Source organism: Monopterus albus, unplaced genomic scaffold, assembly GCF_001952655.1.
Source record: "Monopterus albus unplaced genomic scaffold, M_albus_1.0 scaffold3.1, whole genome shotgun sequence".
Classification (NCBI taxonomy): Eukaryota; Metazoa; Chordata; class Actinopteri; order Synbranchiformes; family Synbranchidae; genus Monopterus; species Monopterus albus.
The window spans coordinates 1361615-1385813 of record NW_018127883.1 but is presented as its reverse complement, the minus strand read 5'-3'; the positions used below and the strand labels follow the sequence as shown (position 1 = coordinate 1385813).

Below are 24199 nucleotides of genomic sequence, written 5' to 3'. Positions count from 1 at the left end.
ACAGGAAAGGAAATGAGAGGGGAAAAGGGGGAAGAGGGGAAGAGAGAAGAAGAAATAAAAGTAGCAGAGAGGAAAGGAAACCAGAGGACAGGAAAGGAAAGGAGAGAAGGTAGCAGGGCTTTTGATGAGTCTGAATAGGAGTCAGAGCTTTCAGTTTCTCATTTCATTGCCTTCTTTTTACTACTTTTTCTTTGAGCTGGAGCCTGTGACCTCCTGTCTGTCCCTTCCTCGCCCCTGCTCCCACAACCAGTGCTTAATCACTTCTAGTCTCATATAAAGGATGCAGCAAACTGACCATAAAGAGCTGGTTAGATGTTGCCTTTCAAGGATCAGCTTCTGATGGTACTTGCACAGTATTTTCTGTATGTTGCATATGCTAATATATCTGCAAAGAAACAGACATCCAGAAAAGTAGATCAAGAGTGCATGATAGATGTTTAACTCTCTATGATGTAATATGTTGTAGATGTTGTTCATGATTTCTAACAATATTTGTATAAAAAAAGGGGGAGATGAACAGCACTTTAGGAGATAAGACCTTTAGGCATACAATAAAAAAAACACTAGAATGAGAGTCAATTAACTCCTTAGTTGATCAATAGAAAATTAATAAACAGTTTTGATAATTTATTGACGAAGGACATTTTAGCAAGTAAAATTTCCTGTAAATGTTTGGCATTTACTGTTTGCCCGGCTTCTCAAATGTGAGAACTTTCTGATTTTATCTGCTTTATATCATTGAAATTCTTTAGATTTTGGACTGTTGTTTGGACAAAAACAACCAATTTGAAAATGCAACCTTGAGTTCGAGAAAGCTGCGCACTCTTCACCACGTTTTGACATGTTTTAGACCAAACATGTCAGAAATGGACATGTGGAAATAAATGCTGCTGGAAGCCCAAAACAACAGAACAAAGCATGACTAGATCATTTAATCATTTTCCTGTTCATGTGTAATGCAAGTATGCCACTTTATTCCATGCATTTTTGTAATTAAGAAACCATACAGAGCACTCCATACAGTTTCCCCCTCCTCCTCCTCCTCCTCCTTCTGCCTTCCTCCCCCTCCTTCACTTGCCCCAAGAAAAAAATGACAGTTTCAATCTATATAATCTCCCATTTGCACTCCTCTGCCAATATTTTAAGACTCACTGCCTCTAAAGCAGTCAGTCCTATCTGATCTAAAGCAGCCCTCTGTGCATTTAATTCTATTACTTTGTCTTTCTTGCTCAATAAATATTCTCTGTTATGCTGTCTTTGGTTGAGTTCAGTCATCTCCCATCTTCATTTTCCCCATTTCCCACATTTTCCTGCAGAGGGGTTCTGTAACCGACAACCACAACCATGAGCAAATGTGCTGAGCTGGGTATGACATTTGTTTAGAAACATATTTCTCCCATTACATCTACTTCTTTTTTTTCCCCCCCACTTACTCTCTTGGGCTTGTTGAGTGTCATAGGAGAATCATTTCCTACAAAGATTCATTTTCTACAAAGGGGAGGAATAAATGGAAGAGACCAAGAGCAGACAGTGAGAGATGAAGAGAAACTGAGATCATTTTAAAAAGAGGAAAAGCAAGAGAATAAGACATGAAGGGAAAATGTGTACTCGGGGTTGTAAAGATGTAATCCTGGTAGACTGAGAGAAAGACAGAGACCAGAGACTTAATTCACTCATGAGGGAAAAGGAAATCACTGCCTGATATTAAGAACAACATCTGGTGGGGAGAGCAACTCTGCACCGGGCCATAACAGACGCCATCCCTGCCACCTGCCACCAACACACACACACACACACACACACACACATCACTCTGTGTACAGGATGGACAAAGTGAGGAGAGACATTGGTTTCTGAGGTTTTCTGGTACCGATGTCCTCTACATAGAAAAACAGGAGTCTCGACAAAACTAGGCTTTTGTTTTGGGCCCCCGCTGTAATTATTTCAACTTTGAAAGAATTATACCTGGAGTTGCTTGTTGAACCAGTTTGGTTTGGGGAATGGCTCCAAATAATATACCCATGAACTTCAGTTATTGATACTATGGAGTAGAAGCCAGTCAGAAAAATTGCCACTAAATTCATCCAAAATTGACCCAGAGCTAAATAAAAAAAAATAAAATAAATAAAATTAAAAAAAAGAAAGAGTTGGCTGAAGCAAGACTGTTATGGCCAAAAGTAACTTCCAATAGTTAGGCTATGGTCTAGCAACCACAGCAAAGAAACATAAGCAAAGGAGGCTGGAGGCTATCGAGTGATAAAGTCCAGAGGACTTTCCCACAGTAGACTGGTATTTGATTCCTCTATGAAATGTTCATCCATGACTGCTCCACAACCTTAACCTCAACCTTATGTTTATTATTGTAGCCATAATGGCAAAGGTTATTTTAACACAAACCATAATATTTTTATAAATCTAACCAAGTTTGTGCCTAAACCAAATGCATAATCATAACTGTGTGTTTATGACTGTGTTCATTATGACGAAGGTCCGGTACGCTCGCTGATTGTTACCATGACAACAAAGGTCTGTAAGTGTGCTGCTGGAAGGGTCCTATAGGCGTATTCTAAGGTAGGGATAAGTGACGTATATTACTGTGTAAGTTGAAGTTTACACTGCTGAATGTATCTTCAGGTTTCTAAAAACTCCAGTTCTATAGCTCAGTCAATGTTTCTCTCCATTCATTCTTGTGTACAAACGTGGAACTATGACCAGATATGTTCTAACACAGCTGCTTTTGTAATGCTTCAACACAAAGTACTACCTACTGCTGTCTATGCACAAAATGAACAGTATGTTTAGCAACATAATAAAAACAACTCTCAGCCCAGATTAAGGCCAAAGTTTGACCCTCACAGTCCATGGTTGACTGGCAGCTGTCACTGCCCTGTATCCCCCTCCCCATCATCTGAACTACAGTGTCTCTTTTCCTCCCTCTCTCTTCCTTAATCTCTCTGTGTAACAACTGCGTGTAGCTTTGACCTTGAACCTGCTAATACATAATCAGTCATCTCCAGAAATATGCCATAACCCTCGCTCATCATCACGCTAGGCCAGAGCAAGGAAGAAAACTGCAGCTAGTGTGTCAAGCAGAGCAGAACTGAGCTGAGTTGGCATCAGGTTGCCTGGCCGCAGACAGGAGCCAAAACACTCTGCATGGAGGAGGTAAAGGAGTGGAAGTCCCACTGTGTCATATATAGTGACTATGCTGGTGTGGGGGATGGAGAGTGAGTAGTTAGTCACATAAAGGTGGGGTCTTGCTCAAGGGTATTCAGTGAAGAATCATGTATGGTGATGGGCTGGGGCATGTCATTTGTATTTGTACATGGACTGTTAGTTCAGAGAGAAATTCTTAATGATTGTGAATGTTAATTCACTGGTGTAATTAATGAACTGTCTGAGCTTGTCAGACTATCAGGATGTAACAAACTAATAACTAATTAGATTTCAAGAACAGAAAAATGTGTTGCTGCTGTTATTACAACATACATTTTCTACCTGACAAAACATCAATAAGAAATTTTAAATGAGAGACTGAGTCACATTATGTTCACTCTAAAATACACTTGCAAAATGCAGTATAATGGCTTTCTTTAAAAAGAGGGAAGCAAAGCATCCTATTTTTTATTTATCCCACATGAAAATTAATATGTTCCCCCTGATGCAGTAGCTCAGCCAGCCTTTTTGTAAAAGAAAAAAGTAACAAATAAATTTGCTGTGTTTTCTGACAATGGACTGACCCTTTAACCAGAAGCATTATTTGCCTACGATTGCCACCAAAACGCACGTTGCCGAGCAACATTCAATTTAGAAATATGCTTTCAGAGCAGCTTTGCAGCCGTGTCCATTAACACATGAAATTACCAAAGCTACAAATGTCAGCTACATGTAAATGAGGTCTACTCTGCTGACTGTGGGTACTAACAAGCCATGTTTGCTCATGCTGTAGACCTGAAGAAATCCTTTCCAAAGCATGTGTCTGTAAGAACAGCAGCCTGCTCTGACAGCCAGCCAGTGGGGATCTGTTAACATCTGCTCTCTCAGGCCTAAAAATCACAGCAATGACAACAAAACTGTCTCAGTTAAATCATTTATTCCCAGTCTGCCTTTAAAATCCATTTCAACCTACTGGCTATGTACTGTGTAGTTCATTGAGTTCACTGGAAGCCACGGGGGCTGGTCTGAACAGAAAGAGAGTATCTGTGGATTAGTGCAGCAGTATGAATGGAAGGTCTGAAGGATTAACCTTCTCTCTCTTCTCAATACAACCGGCACAGAGAAAACGAAACAATCACATCTCGGCCATCAGCGCTGTACTTCGATTTTATCTGTCGAATGATGTGGCTAGTCAGCCTCTAGTGAACGGGTGCTGATGGAGAAACGATCCCTTATTGGCCAAAATGTCTGAAATCTATCATCTGGCCATGAGTGTGAAAGATAGTGGAGTATTTTATATAGCACCATTTATCATGCTGAATAAATGCTTTAATATGATACATGCAGCCAAATGCCCTTGATTACACAGTCAGGATGCACTGACTGAATGGATTTAACTAGATAAAATTTGGGGCAACAATTAAAAATTCATTTCAGCTGAAAAAAAAAAAAGTCATTCACTGAAACTTTGCCTTTAACCCTTTTATAAACCAGTTCACATGTAAAGCCTGAACCCCAGTGAGAAAATATGTTAGAGAGAGAAGACGTACACAGAGAAGGAAGGTTGCATAGTCAGAGTGGCCATAAAGCCTTTCCAGGCTGCTCTGATGCTCCCTTGTTATCATAATGCAATAAGACATCCATGTTTATAGCAACAGGGGCTGTGGGGAGATGGTGCATGGTGAAGCAGAAAGGACTTCACCAAAAACAGCTGCAGTTACAATGATACTACAGCTAAAGAGCTACATATGACTAACCATCACTTTGCAACTTTCTGAATACTGTGTAGCTGAGGCAGATTATATCATTTTAAAAAGTGACCTTCCCTTTTACTTTAGCTCCAACTGCTTACCAAGTGCATTACATACAGCTGTTAAGAGCTAAGTGAGAAAAATATCTTAACATGAACATATGAATGCAGTGACTGACAAACTGTAACATGAAGACTGCGCACAGTTATTAAAATTTAAAAGGGTGCCAACATTCGGGGGGATTGATGTGTCATTCTGACAAAAGAACTGCATGAATTTACTGAAATATTAAAAAACTTCACACAAAGTACAAAGGATTCTGACAAGACTCTCACAGAGATAAGCAGACATAGATGTAAGTATCATTTTAGAAGCATGGCAAAAGCATGAACCAAAAGTAGAACATGGGATAGGCTGCCAGAATATCTAGGCAAAAGTTATCCTTTTGGGGTAAGCAAAAGGCAGTAGCATTCAGTTTTCACTTCACTGGTGTAGATAAAAAGACATACTTATCAATTAATGATGTAATGAGAGCAAACATGGAACTGCAAACAAATGACAGCAGAATGATAAAACCATAAAAAAAGTCTTCTATTAACATTCTCATTGTGCTTGGAATCACACTCAGCTAAATATCTCACCTCTAGCTGCTCCTTTTAATATACTGAATGGCTCTAAAAAATGTCAACCAGATTGTGAAAACATGATATGATTCTTAGCAATCCAGCAAAGCTGCCTTATGGAACTGTTCAAAGCAAGAATGGGAAATGATGTCTTACATAAACCATGTAAAAAATGAAGCTCTCTAGAGAATAGATGTGAAACAGCTAAGAGAAAACAAACCCAAATGTATCAAAATTACAGCTGATGATAAGGACGGGAAGAAAAAAGGATTTACTTGTATCTGGAGATGCCATTGTAGACACAATGACTGGTGGACCTGTACGTCGACTTAGCTTTTGGTTAGCAATCAGGGCTCCCTGACCTTGAGTGGGCATACCCACAGGGACAAGGGCACTGTCCGGTGCAGGTCCCCCAGCCTTACGCATGAGCTGTGGACTGGGGTGAGGACTGAGCATGGGTGACAGTGGCAGTAAACTCCTGTCCCGCTTCATCAGCTCGATGGGCACTGTGTAATTGGTTGAGTAGGATTTTGGTACCTGTTGTGGTAAAGCTGGCATGGGCATGGGCATCTGCTGTGGCATACCTGGCATGGAGTGAATAGACCCTGGTATGGCAGGCACTGACCCCGTCACCTGCTGTGACATTATCTGCATACTCTGCATGGGCATCCCAAGTGTTACTCCAGAAGAGTAGGCTGATAAGGGTCTTGACTGAACAGGCATAATGGCGCCAGCGTATGGCCCTGTGGAGCGCAGCGGTGGGCCTGGGTATCCTCCAGAGGCTTCCAGAAGGTGCTGAGAGGGGGCACTGCTAGGCCTCCTACCTATTACTTCTCTACTCCTTGGGGAGATAGTCTGCATTGCCCCAGGGGTCTGTGGGGTCATCACTTGTGGATCTACAGTCAAAGCATGGGAAGGGTGCAGTGGATGGTGGTGCTGCTGCTGGTGGTGGTAAATGTCTGAGTGATGGCTAAAGCTGTTAGAACGGCCTTGCATGGATGCCTGAGGTTGGGAAGTTACTGCCAGACTCTCAATAGGCCTCTTACAGTTGTGGACCAAGCGAGACAGTACACGAGCCTGGCCAAGGTTGGGGGCGACAGTGCGGACATCATTCTCCTCCATAACGTGCAGCATGCTGGTGGAGTCAAAACCCTGCTGGATGAGTGATGAAATGGTGCTCTCTGAGAGGCCCTCATTTCGCAGCAGGGCAAGGAACTCAGGATCAACTGTCTTCTTGGGATCTACAGGCAAATGCGTCTGTGGGGCAGTGGGAGGAGGAGCTGGAAGTGAAGTGGCTGGGTGAGGAGGGGCCACAGGGGCAGGTGCAGCTGGAGCAATTGCTACGGTTTGCATGGTGGCAGCTGGAGCGGAAAGTGGAGCCGCCATAGAACGGTTAGGGTCAGAGACGGGCATGGTAGATGGCAGGGAATGTTGCTGTTGCAGATGCTGCTGCAACTGTTCTTGCTGAAGTTGCTGTTGCTGTAAATGTTGCTGTTGTAATTGCTGCTGCTGAAGATGTTGTTGCTGAAGTTGCTGCTGTTGTTGGATGGTGTAGGGTGAAGCTGTCTCTTGCTTCATAATCATACCTTGACTGGCAGGATCTACTACTAGACTGGTAGCAGCCTGCAGGTGTGGATCAAGTGGGCGGCCATTAATATCCACATAGACCGACTGACTGCTCAGAGGTGGAGGCTCACTGGCATACCGAGGAGACATGTGCTCCATACCATAGTGAGCAGGAGATGGGTCTTGGGAATGTATGCGCTGTTGACCATCTGGCATCATCTTGGTAGAACCAGTTTCCCGATAAACCCGATTCAACTCATGAGCAGTTGGAGAAGGAGGTGGTAAAGGTGATGAAGGGGGTTGAGGTCCTGCTCTCCCCCCCTGGCTTTGATCCCATGCAGCATGAGCCCCAGGTGTCATCCCAAAATGAGAGCCTGACCTACTAAGTGGATGAGTGTGCGGAGGGCGATGTTCTGGTCGGTAAAAGCCCTCAGGTGGCCGAGAAGTCATGGCCGGGTCATGGGAATTGTAATCTGGATGCGGAATAGATCCTCTGTGAGCCATGGGCATTCGATCGTAGTGGTTTAGATCTGGCACAGAGCCCTTCCTCAGCCCCCGTGGGTTGCGCCGCTCTGAGTAAAACTGTCCGTATAGAGAGTCTTGGTAGGAATATGGGTCGCGTTTCAAATCCAGGTCAGGAGGACGCACCCCTGGCAGGGGCTCGTACCGCCCTCCTCTTTCTCCGTATGACAGAGAGCTCCGCCGGGCTGCTACTCTTGCTTGCTGCTCGTAGACACTCTCCGGTTTGTCCCACTGACCCTCATTGCCACCTAACGTGTCCCAACTGTGGGAGCGACCAACACTCAGCTGTTTGTTAGTGACAAGCATTGATATTTTAAATAAAAAAAAGAAAGAAAATGCTGAGAAATGAGGGGGACAAAACGTAAAAAAGTTCAGCTTGTAGCAGTGTTTGTGAAAGTCCTCTTTCAAGTCTTCATTTTTTGCAGCATTAAAAAAAGGAACAAAGAAAGTTAGGAGAAAAGAAGAAGATAAAGCACGGTCTATCATTTCACCTCATATCAGGTTGTAATATTATTAAGTCCGTGCTATCAGATGACTCCTCCTTTGACTAGCAGTCCTTGAATAATTAATGTCTGGTCATGCTGGCTTGTTGTGCATGAGGAAAGATGACACCATACACAAACACTTCACACCAAACCACACAAGCACAGTACACTGCAGAGGTAGCACAACTACTCCATGGAAAATAAGATAAGAGGTTTCATAGTTCAGATGGCCACCGAACATTCACAAAAAAGAAAAAGAAAGGAGGGGATAGGTTGGGTTACGGGCTGGGATGGGCAGGAGCTTGTACTAATCCAATAGGATTTATCTCTCCCCTCTCTGGGACATTTTATTCACTCTGCCGATTGCTATGAGGGATTACATCCAAATAAAGCCTGTTTAATTCCACTTCCCCCTGTGACATCATATGAAACACATTCAAGCATGTCTGGTGATGGTGATAAAGATGATGATGATGATGATGATGATGATGATGATGATGATGATGATAATGCCAATGATTAAAAGCTGACCCCCGAACTCCTCAGCCTTTCCTGCAGAGCCACCTACCTGAAGCTGTTGATGTGCTGTTGCCAACGAGTTTCTGTTTTTAGTTTGCTACATACACAGTGCAGGGAGGGGAGGCCACGCAAGGCGCACAGCTTCAGCGAAGACAAATGAAATACAGTTCTCTCAACTAAGTCCCATGTGCTGTCAGTAAACATCAGATCCGCTCTGATTGGACATTAATCCTCTAGGCCCCAGGCTTATGTTAGAGCCTCCACGCAACTGCTGCCCAACTCACTCGGAAATGTCCTTGAAGCCTCCATAGTGCTCACTGCCAGCGGCCCACTCTCCTCGATTTCAGATCACCCAGACCTGCTGTCTGTATTTTAACCAGAGGACACTGAAAATTACAGTGCATGGCTTACATGGAGACTGCAGAATGTGTAATGAAATGCACCTGCAGTGTTTCTCCTATTTGCCCCCTCAATGATTTCAAACACTGATCCACCTAATTATCAATAATAGTTTCTCTCTTGTTAAGTATAAAGATAAATGAGTTATATACAGAAAGCTAAAATCTCAATGTCATTTTATTTTGCATTTTGAGAACAGTGAGAATCCACAGTTTGCCACAGCTAGGCTAAAAGACTTTGGGACTGTTTAGCTGACTGTATAGACGCTAGTATTTCTAATTCCCGGAATAAAATAAGGTTGCTTTACCTTATTTGTGCATGATTATTACTACATGAATTGTAACAATATGCATCTCCTTCTCCCTCTTTCCCAAATCTTGTCTGATCTACTTCACTTCTGAGAGGATCTGTAATCTGGACTTAACCTTGTGTAGAGAAAAGAAAAGCACTGGGTGAGTGGTGTATGTGTGATGGGGGGAGAGCTCCTTATGTAACAGGAGTTAATCCAAAGCACTCAAACACTATGTTTGTTGAGGTGCCACACAACAGAAGCTCTTTCCACCTAATTCAAAAATACCATAGCGAAAAATAAAAGATTTGCTATAATGCTGAAATATTTATATCATGCCAGGGCCATAAGCCATACATGAGGATGTAATTAAGTGTACAGTATATATTTTGATTAACCAAGGTGATGATTAATATATGGGTCTGAGCTGTACCTACCTACTTACCTAGCTGTCTGCATGTCTCACTTCATTTCACTGTTGCTGAAACCTGATCCCTTCTGCAGTGGATCCCTGTTTATTAATGCATGAAAACAGATGTAAGGTGAGAAAGTGTCCATTTCCATCCAAATCTAATCTCAAAGTTGTAAGTAAAGCCTCTACTAACATCAGCATATTTGAGCAATGTTTCTAATATCTTACAGCACATCTGTGGAAACTGTGCAGGCACGTGCACTGTCGGCACTAACATCTTGCTTAATCACAGCTGTGTAATTTGAATAGAACAAGATCAGAGGGGGAGCGAAATATTTTGTTGTTTGCTCAGGATGACAGGAAAAAAAAAAAAAGCTAGTGACAGCTGCTCCAAAACCAGTGGAGCAAATGACTGAGAGCCTTTTTGGTAAGGTCAGAAGAAATCTGATGTAAAAAGGAAATAAAAGAACAAACCATGACAGATATCTAAAATCAGATGTAAAGAGGAAATAAAAGCTGAGAGCTAGGAAATTATTTTATTAAACAGTCAGGGTTTTGCTGTTATAAAGCCAGTAATGTTTTACTGACACTTCACGTATAGGTGTCACATACTTCATCACCTAAAGGCACAGTATGCAACACACTAAGTCAGAAACAATCACTTATTTGTCAGATTCCAGCTACATCATTCTTAATTCTTAAGATATCATTGCAAGGTTAACACAGTCCCTCAAGTGACATTTGAAAGTAGCCGATTAGTTTCAAAAGCACATGTTTCTAGCTTTGCGAGTACATTCATATACATCCATGTGAAGGGCAACTTTCTAGAGTATATGTGGCCCCTTGGCCCAGCCTCATCCACTCCTCTCGTTATGTCTTTTACCTTAATTCCCTAGCATCACATCACACATGTCGACTTCAAACGGGGGCAGGGACAAATGCATGCGCTCGGGGTTTGCACATCTAATGCTGACAGAGAAAAGAAAAAAAAATTCTGTTTGTCTCAAACTAAACAATGTTTGACTTTCAAATTCTAATGTTCCTCCATTTGCCACACTTTCCAGACTGTGCAGACAAAGCCAAATTCACTGTAACGGAGGGATTTAGGAATTAAGCTGGGGATTTCAGAACAAATAGAATACCATTCCAGCAGAAGCTTCTAAAGACCGTACACTGAATAAAATGTCACTGGAGAAAAATTTAAATGACTGAAACATACAGAAACCTCAAGTAAATGAACCTTGCAAAAAGGATGTAGTTCAGGGTTTTTAGGCTTCTAATAGATTTCAGGAATTGTTTTATTGTAGGTACAATGTACAGTATTTCTCTCTCCCTTTTTTTTTTTTATAGACCACACTTGTCCCTAAGCGGCAAGTAACAAGAAAGACATGATGTACAGTACAACAGTCAGATCGGTGGCTCATCTGTCACACAAGACACTCACTAATGTTTAATCAACACTCTGTATCTCCCCGTCACTCAGCCCTCTCAGTCCCGGCCTCCACATTAATACTACAGCTAAGCCAGGAGAGGCAGAGGTGGGTCACTTGATGTGTGTGTGTTTGCTTGTTAGTGCATGGTTTAATCATGTAAAATGTTTGCCTGCTTTACCAAATGCTGAAAGCAGAGGGTTCACATGGAACAAGCCCATTTATAAATTTGCCGTCACTCACACTCTCCCCTCCATCTATCAGCCTGCTCTCTCTCTCACACACACACACACAAACGCATGTTCAGCTTGCAGAATGCTGGATCCCCACTCACCCTTTTGACCCACGCTGTGCTCATCCTCTGACATGCAGCAGAAACAGCAACAGCCGTGGTGTTTCATTAAGGCCCCTTTTCATTCACACACACAAGCCGCTGCTAAAGCCTTGGCCTTGGTCTGATGTGCATACATGAATAAAAATCACATGCTAACTCAAATTGAATACTGCAGTGCTACAGAAATAAAAACAACTGTCTCCTATAGTGTGGCACATCACATACTCCAGGCATGATTTGAATGTTAAACTCGCAGTGGCTTATGCATGACTGTGGGGCATGAGGCACTAACTGGAAATGGTATTAAAATGCCAGTTCTGCTGCCAGATGAATTGTGATGCACACTTAACAGGCATAATGTTCATGGCTGCCTTGTATGTGATTGCAGTGGATTATTTGTCTCTGAATGCATCTCCACAGGGAATAAATGGACTGTAAAATGGAGGTCAATGGCAATGAAACTAGTACTTATCTAAATGGCAATCATTTATTTACTTGGTGTAATGTTCTGAATTGACTGTTTTTTCCACTGTGCTATAGTATATATGCACTACACACACACACAGCAGCAAAACTCCACTAATCCTCCAGAATTTCCAGTATGTCAGATATGTTGAGGAGAGATCCCTGCACCCATAATCCATCTCCTTTGGGTGCATCCTATCAACCCACCTCTCCAGTTCATCTTTCTGCCAGTCCCCGGCCTGATCCAGAGAAACCACCTGTCATTATAACACTTACTGTCGTAGATGAGTTCATTTTAAAATAAGATTTTTTCCAGGAATTCATTTCCAACTCTCATCAACCGCTAACTTACATTCCAGCTCAGACAAAGGCAAATGCAGACACCAGATATAAAAGCATCATATCCGAAAATCACATTTAAAGTGTGTGCATGAGGAAGTCACAGTGTAATGATAAAGATATTGCAATGCTAGACATTTCCATCCAAAAACAACACTTTCTACTATTTTCTATCTGTTCCTTTCCCTCCTCCATCATTGAATTCTCCATTCCCCTCCCTGCCTCTCCACAAAGCCTGTAAAAGGTCTTGGGTTTTGGTGAAGAGCCTGGAACAAGCCTGAGGGAACAGGGTGTGTATGTGTGTGGGGGTGTGGGTTCAGACCCAGACACTGCTCCAATGACTTCATACCAGAGCTGGAGTGTGGGGAGGGAGCAGTGAGGTGGATGCAGGAGAGCCCTAACTCTGAGCCCCCACACCCACAGGGGGAGGATGACATCAGGACACCCTCTCCCTTTTCCTCGTCAGACTATCTCACTGACCTCTCTGTATAATATGAAGTGTTTTGTTATTTTAAAAAATGCTCGCAGGTCCATTAAGTGTGAGAATAATTCAAAGGCTAAATTCTATGTTACTTCAACCTGACTGGCCACATTATTTACTGTTCACACATTTCCTCCTGCTGTACACATGACAAAACAAGACACAGTAACAAGCATTTACATATTTATTCAACAGCCAACTAAAGCACTTGGAATCCCTATGACAAATTCCACTACCCCACCTTGTGGTAGTTTGCATCCAAGCTCAGACTCACAACTTGTAAATCAACATTCAGGAACACGCTGTCACAGCAACCTAGTTCATGTCACAGCGGCGCTCACATCCCATCTCTGCCCAGATCAGGCAGTTAGCTCTGGCTAAACAGCAATGGCAACGACTTGCGCTGCTGCCCAAGCCAATGCATGCTGGGTACACAGATGGCATGGACAGAAGGAGACACTGAGAGAGAGAGAGAGAGTTAGAGGGTGAGCAAGAGAAAAAGAGGGGATGAGAGAAGGAGTACGGGAACCGATGCTCACAACAGATGTTTGCCACAGTTCCCTTATTGTAGTTACACTCTTCTTGGCACTTTATCAAACCCACAACAGAAGGCTAAAACAAAACTAAAACTATTTCCTGGGGGAAATCATTATTTGATTATTGATTTACTGATAAAGGTAATTTACCAAAAAAAAACGAAACATTCTCTGGTTTCAGCTTGTCAAATGTGAGGATTTGCATTTTTTTAATATGTTTAATATCATGTGTGATTTGAATATCTTTTGGTAGTACAAATCAAGGAATGTCAGGATGTCACCCCAGGGAACTGGGATGAGCACGTCTCTGACAGACTGAAAAAATAACTGGTATCAGTTGCAGCCCTATAGTTTTTACCTTGGGTGTCTAATTTGAAAACCACAACAATTCAACATGGAAGCAAAGGACAGTGAATCACATCAAATATCCTCACTGGTAAAACATACGTACACTGTTCCAGTAAAATCTACATCCGAGCACCGTGACTACTTTTGATGGGAATAAACAGCCAGACTTGATCAGCCATTTCGAATTCGATTTAGGCCACAGGCATGGCTCAGTTACCCACTCATCACAATGAGTAAAGATGTAATCAATGCACTCTGCTGTGAAACAAGTATTGGATTGACACAGTTATCCTCAGAAGATAAATGGAGATTAGGGAGGCTGCTCTCGCTGTTTCGCCAAGTGCGGCTCACGACGGCAACTCACAATCACTCCATAACCTTCTTGTTTTTGTCAATACGCATTGTATGAACTCTGATTTCTATTTTACACACTGTTTATAGATAACAGTGGGTGGCTTTGACATTATGGCTCAGAACACCCCATGCCTCTAGTTCTGAAATACCCTTTTTATATGGTTGAGCAGATTTAACACCACCATGAAAACGGTGTGATTCACCACCCTCCGATCTTTTAACTTCCTCACTGTGAATCACCCTCTTCTACACATTTTTTTAAAAGCAGCTGTGATGACTAACTGCACCGGAAGGAAAAAAAAAATCCCCTTCATCCTTCATAGAATGACTTCATTGTTGATAAGCACAGTGCTATATGAAGGTTAACATATTACCGCCTCCTAAAATAGCGCACGGTCATTCTTCTTTTTTAAAAAAAAAAAAAAAAAAAAAACAACAACCAGAAATACAGTAATAAAAAAGTGTTTCCAAGCAAGCAGGGTTTGTGGTTTGGAGAGGTTTGGGATGCCACATGTGGCTCTCATTCTGAGTGGAAAAAGACAGCATCACCACTTCATTTAGGAATCTGTTGTATTGTGTTTCTGAGTCTCAATGGGATTTGAACAAAGAAGAATGTAGATAACTGATCCTCTTTAGCGTTTTAATGTGAAGTAACTCAACAGTTCAGAGAAAATCCTATGGCTTCCCTCAAGAAGAGCTGAAGTGAAAGTGGAACATCTCTGTTCTTTAAGTAAGCATGCCTCATTTAAAAAAACATAGACACCCTTCTCCTTGTAAAAATCTAATTACTAAAAACACCATGCAGTAACACAGCTTCCTCCCGCCCCCTCTCACACAATCTCAGATGTACTTTTTGATACTATATCATTGTTTATTTATCTTTAACAAACACCAGTTCCCAAGACCATCACAGATTACATGCCACTAGTTAAAAAAAAAAAAAAAGGGGTTGAACAGTGTAAATGAGTTTTAGACAATAGAAAGATCACATTCGAAGACAGAGGATTAATATCATGGGCATAGGGGAAACAGTTAAAGCCAGGGTACTGTATTAGTGCATGAGCCAAGGACGTGTGTAAGTGTGGATGTGCGTATACACACTAAATAAACATTCAAAGATATTCAGTGGCTCAGGTTGGTGGTTAAGTAAAGAATAAGTAGGCAAAAATCTCTCTCTTTTTCTTATACAAACACATATATGCACATATGCAAATAAAACTATCTACCAGCCATAATCAATCCCAGGGCTCTTTGTTACAAACTCACTATTTCATCTCTCCAACAACTGAAAACATCAACCTCAAATCTCATTTAGCCATCAGCCCAACCTCCTCTACAACACACACACACACTTTCTCTTTCCTTGACAGTCTTCAAAGCCAAAGTTTGGCACTTCGGCTGGTCCCGAGGCTCGCATCTGACACACACAAACACTTACTGTACGCAAACGATCCCGCGGCTTTTCACTGACTGTGTAGCAGCAGGCTGGAGACCTTAAACATTGGTGGAAACTCCATTTACATAGAACAGTGGAGATAATCTTTTTACCTCAAAGCTGCATGCGCACACACAAACATCCCCCAACCTAAAAGATCAATTTCCACTGACCCGCAAATGTGCCGTCAGCACCTCGGGTCTACATGTGCATAAAAAAAAAAAAACAGAAAGAAAAGTAAGAAATAAAGGAGGGAAGGAGTGTGTCTCACCCTCACAGATTCGGTCCAGCCGCTGGCGTTTCACTTTATGTTTGTCAACCAGAGCCATCCTGTCACGGCTTGAAATGCTCTCTCCTCTCTCGGTTTTCTATATACCTCTCCTCCTCAAAGTCTCCAGTCCTCTGGATGTTAGCTGGCTGACGTTTTATACCTGAAATTCAAGAAAGCAAGGACAGTGATTAGTCTGGCAGTAATGCATATTCAGTGCATACAACATTAATCTATTACTCCAGGCAAGCGAAAATTTCATCACCTAATTTTGGCATTTTTCATTCCTATTTCTTAACTTTATATTATCTAATGATCTCATTTTCAAAGACTGACTAGCTGACTGCTCTATAAGGGGCCAGGTATAATATTTGCTGCCATATAATGTATTGTCTCAAGGTATCTTACAGATAATGTCCACAGTCTCTTGTCAGGTCACTACATCAACATATAAGAAACAGGGCATGGCACATGTACAGAAGTGTTTTTATGCAAATTAAAAATGAGGGGGATGTACATAGTGTCACAGTCAGTGGTTACATTGTTGGGTAACTTTCAGCTAAATATGTTTTGTCAGTCCACTGAGTTGTGGCCTTAACAGATATGCTTTTTATCTTCATTTAAAAGCTGAAAAAAATCAATAACTTTCAGTTCCTGTTGCACAACTTAATGATTTCCTGGGTTTCTGAATGCATCACAAGAAATAAAAAAAAAAAAAACTGTATCTGACAGCAATCATGTGCAGTTGTGTCCGTCTCAAAATAGAATCACTGCCTTGCAAAAATCAGATGTTTACCTGGCAGGGAGTCAACTCTCCACTAGAGGGAGCCTCATCTCAATGAACACTATTTATTTAATTTAATGAAGAAATGTCACTTCTGCAACCAGAGCCCCCCCACCACCAACTGAGTGAAACACAGCAAAGGCAGCCAAACACAGAATGAGTGAGTAAGTGACGCGCTTCACCAATCATTTATGTTCAGTGACTGATTCTCTTCTAAAGAGCAATATTCTAATTGGTTCCTGCTTGAGCCTGAGGGGACACAGCACAGTTTTTGGGCAGGCAGACAGATAAAGGGAGGAAGGCACAAGAATGCTAACACACACAGACACACAAGATGACAAGCAGAAATGCAGGCTAGTACTAGGGGAAAAAGTACTAGAAAAACATCACCTAATAGGATGAGTACAGTGTGGCACCATCCTCCTCCTCCATTTTAACTTACCTCTTGCATTTAAAACCCTGCTTCTGTTTCTTTCCACATTTGCCGGTGGGCACAATCCTAGAGTGCTGCACTTTCAGAATGGCTCTCACTTGACTATTTATATGATGATATATTGACATTTACGCCATAACTTCAATTATAACTGTTACATTTAGGTGAGGTGGATGTGCGGGCGAAGCAACATGGCTGAAAGATGAATTGATACTGTTGGGGCATTTTCCCAGCTGTAGGGGCAGGAGGGGGTGGTGGTGGCTCACTGCTGCTGAGGGAATTTAAAATAAACACTATCATAAGTGCTAAATTTCTTGTGCATTCAACACACTATAACCTCATGTCTTTCTCTGACACCGACATGCGTTCTTTAACCAAACACATTTCATTTTGTTTCGCCAGTCAGCTGCGTTTCAGCCTCCCTCCTCCACAAGGTAAGCCTTCTTACCAAAGAGCTGAAGACCCACATGTAGAAGTCAGAGAAGTAATTGAGCTAGAGGGAAAGCAGGAAGCAGTCAGCCAGAAATGGGGGAGTCACTCTGCCAAAGCTCTGAAAAGACCAGAGAAGACATCTGAGTAACTGTCATCTATAGACAGCAGACACTATACAGCAGGCCATGAGTGCATCTGGCCATTTACTCATTATAAACTCTCCTGATGTAGACTTTGCTTCACTGACAACTGCCTCAGTGCACAAACAGAAATATAGGTTGCTCGAGCTCACAGTGCCTGCAAAATCAATTTCTCAAAATCATAATGCATGAGGATGGAAATAAAAGGATACCACAATACAATTCTGCACAACTGAGTGCACCTTTTTTTTAAGATTAAACATAAATTAGACATGAGTTGATTCAGCTCTCTGGTCATTTAATTTAAAGCAATAACCTGAAATAGATTATGAAGTAGGCAATAATTCAATACCTCTACCAACACAGTAAAACTGTAATGTAATGATAGGATCATGTTATCTGTCGTCTCGGTGAACAGGTTATTGTGAAGTTTTTATTCATTATATGATATGAAGCATAAATGTGGAACAGTTAATTTCAATGTGCATCACTTCAACAATTTATACTTGAATTGACATACGATATATAGTGTTGTTAATAAAAAGCACACAGAATAAGTTAATAAAAATCTCTCATGTTATTTAAAAAGTACATCACATTTTCCATAAAGCTAAACTAAGTATTACTTCACTTATATGTGTTGTAACTGAGAACATGTAGCCCCAGTTTGACACATTCACTCGGAATAATAACCATCACCTGCACGTGCAGTTGTGTCAAGTTCATCACTTCTCACTGATGGTCTCAAGCCTTGCCATTTAGAAGAACAGCCTGCTCAGCAGTTTGAGAGCTACATTTTACCAAAAACCCAAAGCGGAGGGATATATGGCTTCATTTCCATAAATTAATTCCAAAGATTTGACTCATTTAAGCAAGAGATCCACTCAATTTCTACTAAGGGGGTTGAAAAGCCAACAGCAACTCTGAGCAGAGCTCTCCACCAGAGGAGGGCCAGACAGAAAGTACAGTTATCCTGCAGCCCTTAGTACCATCACTGCTGATTGTTACTTATAGGGGCTGTTATATAACTTTACAATAAGGGGATTGATCTGAGAGAGAGAGATAGAGAAACAGAGGAGAAAGACACACACCAAAGCACACATGCAAACGACAAAAGTACACAAGTCCACAGTCTGTCTGCCTGAGTGTAGAGAGAGCAGGTGCTCTGCTCAAACACAGAGGCAGCACGGCGTTACTTGTCAGGTTCCCTGACAATTCTGTGAATGTTACCACGTCAGATCGTGACCAAAGTAACCGTTGTCAGATCTGTCAAGTGATGCAAACATCACTACATTTTAAGTAATAGAAGATTTCTTTTTTGTTCTTGATGAACCAGGTCTCTGACTCTATGGGCTGTTAAAAACACATATCCTAGTCATATATAACACGCTGACTTTTATGAGTTTTAGTATGATTTATGACAAAAACATTTGACATTCGGTACATACCATTTCTCTAATCCGCAAAAGTTATTCAGTAATTATATCTTGCCTTTCTACTTGGATGCGTTTCATGCTCCATTGAACTCTCCGCTGTAAGTGCAACCTGCAGCGTACCTTAATGTCTGAATAAGGCAAATATACTTTGCATCCAGAGCAAAGCTACTGCACTATAACTTCATCAGTTTGTACTGCAGTATCCTGTGTGATTAATGCATCTTGCTGTTCCTGCATTACATATACCAGTTAAGTTCTTAGTCTCTGAATTTGTAATGTTTTCTTTCCTTCTAAACAAATCATGCTTGTTTCCTGAGAGTAAAAGCTGAAAATGTATTGTAAATCTAGCTTTTCCATTTAAATACAAAATTATGGAAAAAACAAAGATGATAATTTCATTCCCAACACACTCAGTAGATTCCCTCTGCTTGCACAAATTAAGTTCTGATGGCTCAGAACTCACAAGTGAGTGTAAAACCGACCATGAGATTGACAGGCGGATAGGAGCAGCATCAGCAGTAATACAGACGTCGCACCAGATTGTCGTGGTGAAGGAGCTGAGCCGAAAGGCAAAGCTCTCAATCTGCCAGTCAGTCTATGTTCCAACCCTCACCTATGGTCATGAGCTGTGAGTGGTGACCGAAAGAATAAGATAATAAATACAAGCGGCCAAAATGAGCTTCCTTCACAGGGTGGCTGGACTTAGCCTGAGAGATAGATTGCAGGGTCCAGACATCAGGAAAGGACAAAGAGTAGAACTGCTGCTCCTTCACATCAAAATGAGCCAGTTGAGGTGGTTCAGGCTTCTTATCAGGATGCCTCCAGGGCGCCTCCCTTTGGAGGTCTTCCGGGCACGTCCAAATGGTAGGAGACCCTGGGGCAGACCCAGAACATGCTGCAGAGATTATATCTTTCATCTGGAAACGCCTCAGAATCACACCAGAGGAGCTGGAAAACATTGCCGGGGAGGACGACGTCTGGACTACCTTACTGAACCTGCTGCCACCACAACCCGATCTCAGATGAGTGAAAGCAAATGGATGGATGGCAACAACTGAAACGATCGGTCAACACTGCACTGTCCACCCCTGCAAGCACAAAATGTCAAAACTGACTCCAGTTTCTCCAGTGGAGAAATGAACTAAAAAAGGAATGAATCCCTCAACTGATAAAGTAATCAGCAGAGAAATCAAGAATTAAAATAACCACTACTATCATATATAGTAAACAGTGGAAATTTCTGTGGCATGCAGGAAGTGATCTTCAAAAATCAAAGTCAAAGTACAAAACCACTCCATCACAAGTAGTAAAACAGAAAAATGAACTCCCCAGTGATGGTTAAACTGCTGCCAAAACATTTTCCCCACCATAGACATGCACTACTAGAAATGTTTTGAGAAGCGTGGCAGTTACTCTTATCATATGGCAATATTTCTGGCTAATGAAGCAACTGTAAATTTTCTAGAAATTCATGCGGTTTTCATACAGTTGCAAGTTTGTGCTGCAAAAGCGTGAAGCTGTCCTGTGAAGTTTTGACTTATGTGCCAATTCAGCAAATAATTCAAATGCCAATTATAAGATGAACCTAAAAAAATAAAAGCTCTTTTCAGTGGTGGATATTTTGTTTTCTTTGTTGTATGTGATCGAAACCAGAAATGTGCTACCAAAGCATAACAGAGACACAAACAAAGTGAAATTTTCATCAAAATGGTACAAAAAAAAGTGCCACATCTTACATGGCACTGTTGAAGCCGTTGCATCACTTCAAGCGGCTTCTGTATTCTTACACTCATCTGATACCCTGCACTTCAAAAAAAAAAAAAAAAGAGCGAGCTTTACACTTTACCAACATCTCTCCCTTTCAGCTCTTTGTGTTACATCCCTTTCACTTGCGTTGAATCTTTTCTACTCCTTTTGAAAGGAAAAGTACATGAAAAAGAAGGCAGCCCAGGAGATCTTGTTTACGTAGATTGGTAATAGCACAGAAGACGCAGAGGGAGGGAAGAGAAAGTGAAAGCGAGAGAGGTCATCTCTCAGAGGAACCCTCTCACCAGATTAAAAAACCTGTGGGTTTGGCTAAAGGTGAAAGGACACAGAATGAAGAAAAGCTACAGCTTTGACTCTGTCATAACACGTTCGACTGAAATATCTGTGTTTACTACAAGGGGGAGTTTTCATCTTAACAAAAGAACATCTTGCTCTTTCCTTTTTTTTAAGGTCATCAACCAAGCTTCAAGTCCTTGACCTCAGTAGTCACCTCCACCAAGGAGGTTATGTTTTCAGTTCATTTGTGCATGTGTGTCTGTGTTGGTTAGCAGGATTACGAAACAAACAGCTGGATGGATCATCACCATACATGGTACAGACATTGGTGGGGACCAACTCTAGAAGTGATTAAGTGAAAAAGTCAAAGGTCAAGGTCACAAAAAAATAAAATTCCTTATCTTTAACATGGGGCAACATTTTTTAAATTCATATCTCCATCAAAAGTTATCAAAATCATTTAACACACACGTATGTAGGGTGGCAGTGTCTATCACCAGACCAAATTTCATCCGGATCTGACGGCCATTTAAATTTGACATTGAAACCCCCATTTAACGTATATTTTCTGACATAACTTGGCCTATAATGAAGACAGAAGCCTGAAATGGTCAGGTAAGATGCAAAGTACAACTGCCTATCATACCCTAAAAGATTATCTGGATCCGATCCAGAAAAAGGATTTTATGACACATTTTGTGTTGTTCTGCATCTCATTTTTCACAAGGGACCCATTTGCATGAGTGAATGTTGTGCCTTGGCAGGGGTACATGAGCTTTCTGAGTGCTCGTGTTTAACTGTGAACTTGATGACCACCAGACCATACACACACACAAAAGGAACTAAGTTACACCAGTGGTCAAACAATCAAGCTAGAAATAACTTTTTTTTTTACTTTACGGCCAGGGACATCGCTGCTACACAGCGGTTTCACGCACAGAGTGGTATCAATCTTCTCATCTAACGCTTAACAAGAAATCAAATAAACATCTTTTCCATTAACAACTGGAATGAATGTGGTTTAGAAACTAGGCTGACTTGTAAGAGATGCTCTTTCTGTAGATGCAAGATGCATATCACTGAAGTGGAATACTTTACTGTCAACATTTTGAGAGAGAATTGTGTAGCAGCTGCCTAAAGTGACTGCTTAAGACTCTGTGATTTATGGCCCTGAAAGTGCAAGACTGCAGAAAAAGAAGAGGCACAGAGGAGAAGGTGGTTAGGGGTTCTCTTCTCTTATTAATCTGATAGTTGGGGCTCCAAGGGGCATGTAAAACTGTTGCTCAAATTGCTGATTTGCACATTCCTTCTCCCTTCCAACCTCCTTCTTCCAACCATCCCTGGCTAAATACACAAGTTAGTGACTATTACAGTTCACTTTTTTCTACCTCTCCATCATCATCACAGTCCTTAAAGTCTGTTCATCCATCTGTCTTTTGCATGTCCTGTCAGCCTCTGGCAGATAGCATCCTTTTCATTCCCCATTTCTCCTTCACATCGCTTTTTCTCTGGACCATTTTCCCATCCTTCCCTCTTCCTCCCGCCTCCTCTTACATTCACTCCATCTTTCTCTCCTCTCAACTCTAAATGAAATGAGACTGCAGCTGTACTAACTGCTGACTTGGGCTAATGCGCAATTTTGCAATAATGCCTATTCGTTTAAGTCTCCCAGGAAACGCATAATGGTGACATTATTGTGCACAGCAGCCTGTTGGCCTAACCCACTAAGGCTTTTGGCATAGCCTGCATTCCCACTCTCTCCAGCTCCTTTCATCTAATGAACTAAAAACAAAGCCTGGCATACAATGTACTGTACACTGAAATAATTGGCAATTTATTTTTTCCAGCACAGCGTGCTGAATATTTAGGAGACTAGACCAATACAAAGTTCACATTTGAATAAAACAAAACTCTAAATACTGCACTGTTATCTGATACTAAGCCACATCTCAACTCACAAAGCACACATGGATGTACAGTAAACACACACACACGCACAAGTACTAGGCTATGTCCAATATGTTTTTTGTGGTAATAAATCTGTCTTTTGCACTTTCCTGTTGACATTCAACATATCAAAAATGATCTGAGACAGTTTTCTCTGGCCTGTAGTGAGAGCCAAGCAACAAACACACTAACCTTACATGTATCAACAATACACTTGTAAGAACTGAACCAACATGGGACTTCTGGATGAGACCAAACCCTCTGGTGATGAGTGCTAGACATGATAATTGAGCAAGTTAAGGACACTGTATGATGCTCATTGCTGAGCAGGATGTACACTAACTTTGTTAACTGATACGTTGTCATGTTTCAGCATCTTTATAATGTAATATGTTTGCATTCTGAATGACTGACTGGACAGCGCAAGACGATTTCTGACCAAATGACTGATCAATTTATCAATAAGATAATTGGCAGATTAATCAATTAATTACAAGATATTTGTGTTGTTTTGTTTCTACTACGACATCATTATTTATAAAATGAGGGTGAATTGCAGAGAACTCATCTGAATATGCTCATAATCTTTTATTTCTTCACAGAGAAGATAAACACAAAGTCTCTGAGTTCAGTGACCAGACTTTCCCCAAAGGGTAAATAACGTCTCAGCCAGCACAAGCCAAAGATCATGTGTGTACCAACTTTTGTTCATAAGTCTAACAGTGACACATTGTACTCTGCAGTCTGTGTGAAATTGTGATCAGCTGGTATATTTGCCATCTCACCTTGTCTTTCTCAGCTCTTTATCATCTCTCCATTCCTCAGCTAACAGCTCATTATCACAAGACCAGTGCAAAAAAAAAAAAAAAAACAACAAACAGGCAAGGTGTCTATTATTTTGCACAAGTTTTAACAATTTGATAATGATAATCACTTTTATTGGCCAAGTATGTTACACACACAAGGAATTTGTCTCCGGTACAGAACTGAGGCAGCCATCGGCAGAACCAACTCCCACACACACACACACACACACACCAGTGGCACCACTGTCCCTGTTCTGGTCATCAGGAACAACTTGGGGTTCAGTGTTTTGCCCAAGAAAACTTTGACATGTGGACTGAGGAGAATGGGAATCCAACCTCTGACCTTCCGGTTAGGGGACGACCTCTACCTCCTGAGCCACAGCTGCCCTATTTAACTCAATTTACTCAAAATATCTAAACTTATGCTCACTGATTTCTTACACCTCTCCACAGTGAATGCTTGAAG

General features: G+C 41.5%; 1 protein-coding gene across 7 annotated transcripts in view; it reads right to left on the bottom strand.

Moving 5' to 3' along the window:
• The window catches only part of ctbp2a (C-terminal binding protein 2a), a 55676-nt gene that overhangs the window by 20001 nt on the left and 11476 nt on the right, over positions 1-24199 (bottom strand). For 4 of the 7 annotated variants that reach the window (XM_020599190.1, XM_020599243.1, XM_020599233.1 and 1 more), the window contains exon 2: positions 15716-15875. In XM_020599190.1, the coding sequence (XP_020454846.1) occupies positions 15716-15773 (58 nt within the window). In that variant the 5' untranslated portion in view covers positions 15774-15875. Of the gene's footprint in view, positions 1-7116; positions 7925-15715; positions 15876-17377; positions 17480-24199 lie in introns of those variants that run through there. The other 3 variants (XM_020599198.1, XM_020599207.1, XM_020599181.1) reach the window with 2 other exon arrangements.